The sequence below is a fragment of the Vigna angularis genome, chromosome 2, assembly GCF_016808095.1.
Source record: "Vigna angularis cultivar LongXiaoDou No.4 chromosome 2, ASM1680809v1, whole genome shotgun sequence".
Taxonomy (NCBI): Eukaryota; Viridiplantae; Streptophyta; class Magnoliopsida; order Fabales; family Fabaceae; genus Vigna; species Vigna angularis.
Window position 1 is genome coordinate 26,596,579 of NC_068971.1, and position 10,187 is coordinate 26,606,765.

Below are 10,187 nucleotides of genomic sequence, written 5' to 3' on the forward strand. Positions count from 1 at the left end.
CAGACCTTGGTACATGAAAATGGAATTCTTCATCTTATGTCCTGCCCTCATACACCCGCCCAAAATGGTAGAGCTGAACGCAAGCATCGTCACATCACTAAAACGGGACTTGCAATGCTTTTTCATTCACATCTCCCTGCTCACTACTGGCTACATGCTTTTGGTTGTGTTGTTTATGTCATAAATCGGTTACCCACCACCCTTCTAAATGGTGTCTCTCCATTTGAGATCTTATATAATACTCCTCCTAATTATGCACACTTTCATGCTTTTGGCTGTCGGGTTTATCCTTGTCTTCGTGACCATGCCACTAATAAATTGTCTCCTCGCAGTGCACCTTGTATTTTTCTTGGATACAGCAACCATAAAGGATTTCAATGTTTGGATCCTTCAACCTCCCGGTTATACGTAACAAGACATGCCAAGTTTGATGAACTTTATTTTCCATGTTCAAATACAGGAACTATATCTTCAATTTCTGGATTGGGTTTTTCTTCATTTACTGAACCAATCTCAACGCCTGGAATTTCTGCTCCAACTCATGCACCAACTTCTTCTTTGACACTATCCAAGGAAACTGTGCACTCACCAACTATACCCTGTGGTCTATGTCCTGCTGAAGATACTCCTTCAACTGATGTTCCCATGCCTGACACTCAACCACAAATACACCGTGGTGTCCAATCTACTCATCCTATGGTCACACGTGCCAAATCAGGTATTTTCAGGCCCCATCATTTTGCTGACATTACCACCTATCAACCATCTTCTCTTCTTTATGCTCTACTCACCACTTCTACACCCAAAAGGTTCAAATCCGCTGCCAAACATCCTGGTTTGTTGGATGCTATGCATAAAGAGCTCCTGGCCCTATACTACAACAATACTTGGGATCTTGTCCCACGTCCATCCAACACCAACATTGTAGGGTCCAAATGGGTGTTTTGCACCACATACTTTCAGATGGATCAATTGACAAATTAAAAGCACGGTTGGTTGCACAAGATTTCACTCAAACTCCCGGACTATGATCATACCTTCAGTTTTTTTGTTAAGGCTGCCACTGTTCGTGTCATTCTCACTCTAGTAGTAATGAATAATTAGTCTCTTCATCAATTGGATGTCAACAATGCATTCTTGAATGGGAAACTAACACATCATGTCTATATGGAACAACCTCCTGGGTTCGTTGATCCTCGATACCCAAATCATGTTTGTCGACTTCGGAACGCTCTTTATGGTCTCAAACAGGACCCTCTTGCTTGGTTTCAACGATTCAGCTCATTTTTGCTCAGTGTTGGATTTCTCGGGAGCAAGGCAGATCCATCTTTATTTGTCTTCCACAACACTGGAGCCACTCTACATATACTTGTTTATGTTGATGACATAATTTTGACAGGGAATAATTCTTCTTTGATTCAAAAAATATTGGCAAGGTTCAAAACTGAGTTTGCTATCAAGGATTTAGGTCGTTTAAATTACTTTCTTGGTCTCGAGGTTCACTACACTACCAATAGTGTCTTTCTAAGTCAAACCCAATATGCTCAAGACATCTTATCCAGAGCCCAGATGTTGGATGCAAAACCGATAGCCACACTGCTACCATATGATATTCAGCTGACAACCACAGGAGATCCTTTCTCTGATCCCACTCAGTATCGCTCTTTCGTTGGTGCACTCCAGTATCTCACTATAACTCGTCCTGACTTGTCCTACACGGTAAATTTGGTCAGTCAGTTTCTTCAAGCTCCAATAAATGATCCCTTTCAAGCAGTTAAACGCATCCTTCGATATGTTAAGGGCACCATGTCCTATGGCCTATCCTTCACCCGTGGAGCTTCCTTTAATGTTCTTGGATACTCGGATACAGATTGGGCTCGCTGTATTGAGACTAGACGATCAACCTATGGCTATTCTATCTTCTTAGGTGGAAATCTCGTCTCATGGAGTGCTAAGAAACAACCAACCGTAGCTCGATCAAGTTGTGAATCAGAATATAGAGCCATGGCTAACGTAGCAGTTGAACTAATATGGCTTACTCATCTTCTATATGATCTGCATATTTCCTATCAAGCGCCAACTCTTCTTTGCAACAACAAGAGTGCAATATTCCTCTCCCAAAATCCAGTGGCTCACAAACGAGCTAAACATATTGATATTGATTACCACTTTGTTCGAGAGCTTGTTCTATCTAACAAACTGGTCACTCAATTCATTCCTTCCAATCTTCAACTAGCAGACATATTCACTAAAAGTCTGCCTCGACCATTGTTCCAGTTCTTCAGAGCCAAGCTTCACGTTGGACCGAATCCCACGCTTTGCTTGAGGGGGGATGATAGGAAATAATATATTTGATTGCAATTTACCTTATTTAGCTTCTGCATAATTGATTCTGTCATGAATAATTGATATATTCCTTCCTTATTTATAGGATCTAGGTATTTTGTATAGTCTATATATTGTACGCTGGTTACTCTTTCCAAATCAATAAAATACATCTATTTCAATCCTTACAGTTTTGGTTTCTGAAACTAATATGTTGTTTATATTTGTGTACAGGTAATGTTTCTACGTGGTGGGATTTTCAACAAATGGGAGATGTCCATTATTTTTTTTCTTTCACGCTCCCAGGTTTTTATTATGATAGGATCTTGTGAAACTAACAATCAAATATTTTTCAACTGACAACCTTTCTAAACAAGACTTTTAGCATCGGTTCTCTACAGAACTAGTTTCATAGAGTTGTGACATTTCCATTGCAGGATGACTTTTGAACTGACAAGCTTTCTGGAGAGGAGTTATGGCCTCGGTTCTGAATAACCGCGGCCATAAGTGCTCTATGGCTTCGGTTAGCCTCAAAACCGGTGGCATAAGTTATTTTAAAAATGTTTATTATTTGATCAGAACATTTGACATCAGTTTTTCTTGAAACCAGTGTCATAGAGAGTTTATGCTTAGGTTGTATCGCAGACCAAGACCTAAAGTTTGAATTAAATTTCAAAATTGCCATTGAAGATATTACTTTTTTTTTTATTTTTTTCAAGTGACTTTAGGGAGCGATTCCTAGTATAACTAAGGTCATATACCCATTATTGCTTCGGTTTTCGAAAGAACCGAGGTTGTATGTCTTTCCAGGTTTACAAAAATGAAATGATAGAGCATTAAACAATTTTCTTCTTCATTCTCCTCTACATTTTCGCAAACCAACATCGGTTCTCCTTCATTTCTTTGTCCAATCTGTGGTTATTGTCTCCATCGTCATCGTGAGTGCTCTCCACCCATTCTCATCGGTCTGAATTCGTCCCGAACCTCTTCCTTCCTTCTCGAGTTCGATTCTCCGTCGTTAGTGATGAGTTTTGGTTGCTTCATTTGTGACTTTTTGGGCATTTTAGAGTTTTTTTTTTGTTCCTGAAACTAATATGTTGTTTGTATTTATGTCCAAGTAATGTTTTTGTGTGATGGGATTTTCAACAAATGGGAGATGTCCATTATTGTCTATCTTTCATGCTCCCAGATTTTTATTATGATGTTTAAAATTTACTTTTTAATAGGAACATATTATATATTTTTGTAGTAGGTTCTCATTTTTTGTATATTGTATATATTATTACTGTCTCCATTTTTTGTATATAATTAAATTCTTAATTATATTGTTGTATTTAATTAGCCTTAGTTTCTCGTTTGAGATTCAATACAAAAAATATTTATTGTCTCCAAGTTTTTTTAATAAATGTATTTTTTACAAAGGAATAGAGAGGAAATGATAATAAGTATCTATGAACAATTCTTTATATAAAATCTATTTATCAAGTTACTTATATCAAATCAATTTTTGATTTTAGGTATATGTTTGGTATAAGTAACAATATGGGGTTCAATGATGCCTATGGGTTCATTGACCCTCAACTCACTCACGAAGACAAATAAATTTGATGACATCTAAACATATGTCACTAGCTGCTTTGTAAGTGAAAAAAAAAACTATATTTTTTCCCTTACATATAGCTAAGTAAGTGAAGTTTGTTAACTTGAAAGTTTCATCTGTGATTTTAATATATAACAATTAAGTTATTATCTATTTCAGGTACAATTGATAGCTATACTAGTAAAAAAATGTTTTTTAACGCGCTATATATGCCTCGTTCCATGAAACCGAAGCGTATAAAAGCGCGATGGCTTTTTTGTAGTTTTAGGGAATTTATATGCCTCGGTTCACTAGGAACCGAAGCGTTTGAGGTCTACTACCTCGGTTAAGTCAACAACCGAAGCATAAAGTATTGCCAACTGATGGACGAGGCTCCAAGGAGAGGCCGAATGAAGCTGCGCGAACACGAAGCTGAACTCCTCGAAGCTTCTCCGACGAATAATACGCAGCGGAAAATGTTGACAAACCTCTAGATCGAGAGAGAAATCGGAAGAGACTCTAGGAAACAAGAAACACTACAAAAACGGAGAGGATTCAACTCGAAAAACCCTAATATCCTAGGTTGATGGAGGAACCCTAAAACGAACTGGAATCACTAAACAAAACCGATTAATCGGTGAGAAATGGAGTTTAATCGGTGGAAATGTGTTAGATCGAAGAAAAGAAGGGTTCAATCGGTGGAAAATGGAAAACGATGTGAGGAGAGGGTTTAATCGGTCAAAATATGAAGAAATGGTGGGAAGAGGTTGTGGCGAGGGAGAAATGAGAGTGACGAAGTCAATCTGTGATGAAAACAAGACTTACAGTGAGGAAAATGGATGGCGACGAGGCGAGCTCGAGAGAGAGTGAGACGCTCCCTCTGATGTGCGAATGAGATGCGTGTTGAATGAAGACGTGATTCAGCGAATGACGAGGCGTTGCGTGGCTGAAGCGGATTGGAGAGAAAATGTGTCGTGGAGGGGAGAGGTTTATCTATAAAAGCACGGTGAAAAATGAGGGAAAATGGAAAATGGAGAAGTGTGTTTGGAAGGTGGCTAGAGGGAGTCTTTGGACTCTCTAACCCGTGACTTTCAAGAGAGAATAGTTTCTGAATTAGAAAACTCTATTCTCATTTATCTCAAAAGTGCCAATTACAATAGAGGAGCTGGGTATTTATAGTAACCCATACTCCTTAAGAGCTAAGCTATGAAAGCAGGATTCCATCATACCCTCCCTCTTAAAAAAGATTTGTCCTCAAATTTGACAATCGCCTTATGAAAAAAAAAAACTCCACACAGTCTTGGGAGCATGGCCATCTTGGAGTGGCCTTATTCTTATAGGTCTTACTTTTCTTCCTCCTGGATCAAACACAAATCTGCAATACACATCAAATATATCTTCAATTAATATTGATCCAAGAAAGAAATTTTCTATAAAAACAAGGAAATAAGGACTTCTAATATTTTGTTTTGTAGTCTTTTGAATTTTTAGAAGTCCAAATTCATTTTTGTCTTGAGTTATTTGTTTTCTTAAAGATAACAATAACTCAAGATTTGAATTGCCATTTGAAAAAGTATGCATAGAATATGGAATGACAATTTGTTTAAAAGAGAATTTAATAGTTGAATAATAAACAATTATTGGAAAAAAAGTAAAGAATTGGAAACCTTCCCTTTTAGGTTCCATGGTCTTTGAAAGAATAGGATTTGTCATCAGTAACAATTTCTCCTTTTCTTTCTTATCTCTTTCTTGCCTTTCTCTCTTTTCTTCTTCTCTTCTCTCTTTTTCTCTTCTCTCTTCTTCTTTTCTTTTCTCTTCTTCTCTTTTCTCTTTTTCTTCTCTCTCTCTTCTCTTCTTCTTTCCTTTCTTCCTCTTCTTTTCTCTAACAACACAGAATATAGTTGTTTAAGACTTCCCAAACATAATGATTATGATTCAGCAAATAGTTTATAAGCCAAAATGAATGCAATGTCAGTTTAAGCAAATCACAACTGCTCCAATCTAATTGATCCAATTTCTTTTCCTGCACAATGAACAATCACAAAACAGTTAGCAACACAGTTAAATAAAACCTGATTCTCTCATTCAAATATACTAAGGAATTAGGCTAAAAACAACCTCACTAATCTCACAACACTCAGGTTTCTCTTTAAAACTTTACACACACAAATGAAAAGTTTGGAAGGGAGATTCTCCCTTGGCAGTTCTAGGCTGGAGAATCTGTCAGACCACCACCACCTAAGATACTACCAAGCACACAACCCTTCTTTCAAATTTCAGAAATCCAGAGTGAATCAGCTTCTCCAGCAATAAAGAAATGGCTAGGGAAAGAACAAAGTAATGGACAGACAGGTAGAACAGAACAGGACAGCCACTAAAGCAAAGGAATTGATAGCACAGTACAACAACCACTATAGACAGACTCTAGATTAGATGAAAAAAATAATTAAAGCTCAAATTAAGAACAGCAGAATAGAATGCACATGCATTGAGACAAAACCAGAACATTCAACAATGACAAGCAAGAAACAAAGCTTTTGATCAAAGTAAGCACAACAAATAGAACCTAAGGAATAGAACTAGAACATATTTTAAAAACAATAAAAAGATCAAGAACAAATTGCAGAATTTTTGTAAACAAATGCTCAAACTGATTCACTTCATTTCAGAATTGTAGTTTCCTTTGAATTCAGTGTTATCTGTGAACTGAGTTTGGTTCTATAAGTTGAACTTCTAGCCAGTAACAAGTACACATCTCATAAGTAATGAAAGGCACACCATATGAGCTATGAAAAGTTTAACTAAGAGCTCAGGTGCAATTGTACTTGGCACTAGTTAAAGTTGACCTTTGATTTGAATGAAGAATTGTTTTCTGTTGATGCTGTCCAGAACTTTCTTCTTATTAAAGGTCACCGAAAGAGAGCTTGAGAGTTTTCTCTAGCCTCTCTCCCTAGCTAGGCTTCCATTCCTAGCATTCCTCTACACCATCTGCATCATATTTCAGCACTTAAACCTCTGCCTTCATTCCATTTTCTCCATCACCACTTCATCTATTTCTCATTACCGAACCAATGTTCAATTCAATCTTCGTCTGCTTCAACCTTATCTTCATCACCGAATCATTCATTCTCCTTCAATCCAGCCACCGAACACCGTTTGAAGAGTGGGTTCCAGAGTTTATGCTTCCTCTGGTCATCATCATAATTCGTCTTCTTCCGTTGCCACAAAAATGAAGTTCATCTTCCTTTCCAGTTTAGATTTCAGAAGTTCCTAGAAGAAGTTCCGTTGATTTCATCTTCCACAAGAATAAGTTGGATCCTTCTTCCATCACCAACTCACCCTACTATCACTGATATATGCTGACATACTTTTTGAAATTCATATACTGCCTCGGTTACACTCAGAACCGAGGCGTAAACTATGACACGCACCCTTTACTCCTCTGGAAATCCGCTGCACATCAGAAACTTCTCTTATTGACAGGGATACTACCTCAGGTATCTACAGCACCGAGGCATAAAGAGCTTTGACATTGGTATTACATCGATTTGCTGGGGATCGAGTCGATATGGCCTTATTGCATTGGTTAGGCGCCTACCGAGGTATATAAGGTGAATATATTTTCAAAATTGCCATTATATTTTTCATTTTTAATTATTTTTTGATAGTTTAGGCATCAGGTAAGCTTATAACCGAGGCAATATGCCTATATTACCTCGGTTAAGTTTTAGACCGAGGTAGTATGCCTATATTACCTCGGTTAAGTTTCAAACCAAGGCAGTATAGCTTATTATAATCAGAAGTTACCCTTTAACGCTATTCCTCTTCTTCTCGCGCAAACTCTCCCTTCTCTCGCTATTGTTCTCCAACCGCCCTCAAAACAGCGCCGTCTCCGTCGCCACCACTCCGCCGCTCCATCGCCACCATGCCACGCCGCACTGCCACGCATGCCTTCTTCTCACGCAACTGCGTCATTGCCTCGCCATCGCGCTCCCTCTACATTGTTGCCGACGTGCTACCTCTGCACGGTGGATGAAGTTGTCGTACCAGATGCCCTTCTTCCTATGCCTACAGAGGAGTTTCTCACTATGGCACATGCATTTGAGTCCTTCGCCGCCTGACCTAGACATTTGGTTGGTGTTGTATCTGACCTTCCGGTAAACACTCCTTCTATATACTTCTCAATTTTAATATTTACTTCTTATTAACGTCAGAACATAACCATTTTTTCATGTAATAGCAGATAGGTTAAGAGGGAAGTCCTACATCGAAAAAGACTCATTTATCTGAGGACGACCCTCTTGGTGCGTTAGACGAGCTTGTTAACATCATTGCAGATGCACCGATTATTGTACATGGGATTCTACTACATTTGGAAGAGATGTTGAGATCCCAGTGTACTTGCATCAACAAGATGCTAGGGAGCTTGCATTGGGAAGAGAAGAAATATTACACTCGTTCAGTTGTGGATGATGTAAGTTTATGAGAACTTTTTTATATAAAATTGATTTATCAAGTTACTTATATTAGATCATTTCTTCATTTCAGGTATATGTTTGGTGTCGGTAACAAGATGGGGTTCAATGATGTATATGGGTTCATTGACCCCTATATGACTCATGAAGGAAATAGATTTGATGACATTCAAGCATACATCACCAGCTGCTTTGCAATGGGGAAGGAGATATATTTTCTCCCTTATATACTTGGGTAAGTGAAGTTTGTTAACTTTAAAGTGTCATTTATGATTTTAATATATGACAATTAAGTTATTACCAATTTCAGGCATCATTGGCAGCTACTTCTGATCTCCTTACCAGAGAACATTGTTGTCTGGTTTTGTTCATTGTAGAAGTCTCCTTCCAGCCCTCTTAGGCAAGTAGTAGATGTGGTAAGAACCTCAATGTTTCAACTTTTTTTTGTTATATAAATGTATGCTAAAGAAATGTTTTTTAATAGTTCCCTTGCAGCATATATGATGTTGTTTGGGAGATCTACTACTACAACTAAAAAACTTGCATGCATACCCTTAAGGTTTGGTATTTTAGTCCATACTTTGTTACATTTTGTACCATTCCAATGATGTTACTTAACATTTTATAATTATGATGATATATTGTAGTGTAATAGACAAAACGGGTCATATGAGTGTGGTTACTACGTCATGTATTAGATGATGACCACTATTCGTGAACATTACACTAGTGGATCGGAAACGATAATATTTAGGTTTGAATTTTATTTTCTCTATAGTTTATATTTCATATACACTAATTGAAATCATTGTGTTTTATGCAAATATTCAATATGACTACTCCAATTCCAGAGAAGTCACTTAAACTCGTGAGGAAAACACTGACTAAATATATAATTCAACTATATAATAGTATGTAGTAGATATTAGGATATAGTAAGTTCTAAGTTTATGCTTCTAAGTTGTTTTATGCTTTTGTACATTATTATTAGTTTAACTTTGTACATTGGATTGATTTATGCTTCAAAGTTGATTTATGATTACATTGAATTGATTTATGCTTCTAAGAAACATACATGTTCTTAAAAAAACAGGGGAATATGCCTCGGTTATGACCATAATCGAGGCAGAAAGCCCCCCTATGGCATCGGTTAAGATCACAACCGAGGCAGACAGTCTGGCAAAAATGTAAAAAAAAAAATTGCAAAATACTCTACTACCTCGATTGGGACTTGAACCGAGGCAGTAGAGACTGACATACTGCCTCGGTTCAACAGGAACCGAGGCGTAAAGTCGTTCGAAAAAAAAATTTTAAAAAAAACAAAAACCCTACTACTTCGGTTATGTTTGAACCGAGGCAAAATCCTACCCATTTTTGCCTCACTTCACAACCGAGGCAAAAAGGGTAGACTTTTTGCCCTGTCTGTATATGCTTCGGTTCAGGAAGCGCTGCCTATGGACGAAAATAACCGATGTCCACTAGTAAAAAAGAAGCTTTTTAACGCGCTATATATGTCTCGGTTTTACTGAAACCGAAGCGTATAAAAGCGCGGTGGCATTTTTGTAGTTTTAGACAACTTATATACCTCGAGTATCAGTAGAACCGAAGCAGAAAAGCTTTCCAACATCTATTATGCGCCAACCGAGGCATATAACCCGTATATGTTTTTAAATTTTAATTATTTTCTGAAACTTTAGGCATCGAGTATCTTGAAACCGAGTTAGTATGCCTCTATTACCTTAGGTAAATATGTAACCAAGGCAGTATACTCATACATATCTTTGCTTTCACGGTACCCTTCTCACTCT

The 10,187-nt window shown here is 37.5% G+C and overlaps 1 protein-coding gene across 1 annotated transcript; it reads left to right on the plus strand.

Moving 5' to 3' along the window:
- Nucleotides 1–1,167: 1,167 nt before the first annotated feature.
- Nucleotides 1,168–2,346, plus strand: LOC108327448 (uncharacterized mitochondrial protein AtMg00810-like). The gene has a single exon (XM_017561148.1). The coding sequence runs from the start codon at nucleotides 1,168–1,170 to the stop codon at nucleotides 2,344–2,346; it is 1,179 nt and encodes a 392-aa protein (XP_017416637.1).
- The last annotated feature ends 7,841 nt before the right edge of the window (nucleotides 2,347–10,187 follow it).

Excerpts from the sequence above, each read along its gene's own strand:
- LOC108327448 (XM_017561148.1), top strand. The coding sequence starts at position 1,168 with ATGGAACAACCTCCTGGGTTCGTTGATCCTCGATACCCAAATCATGTT.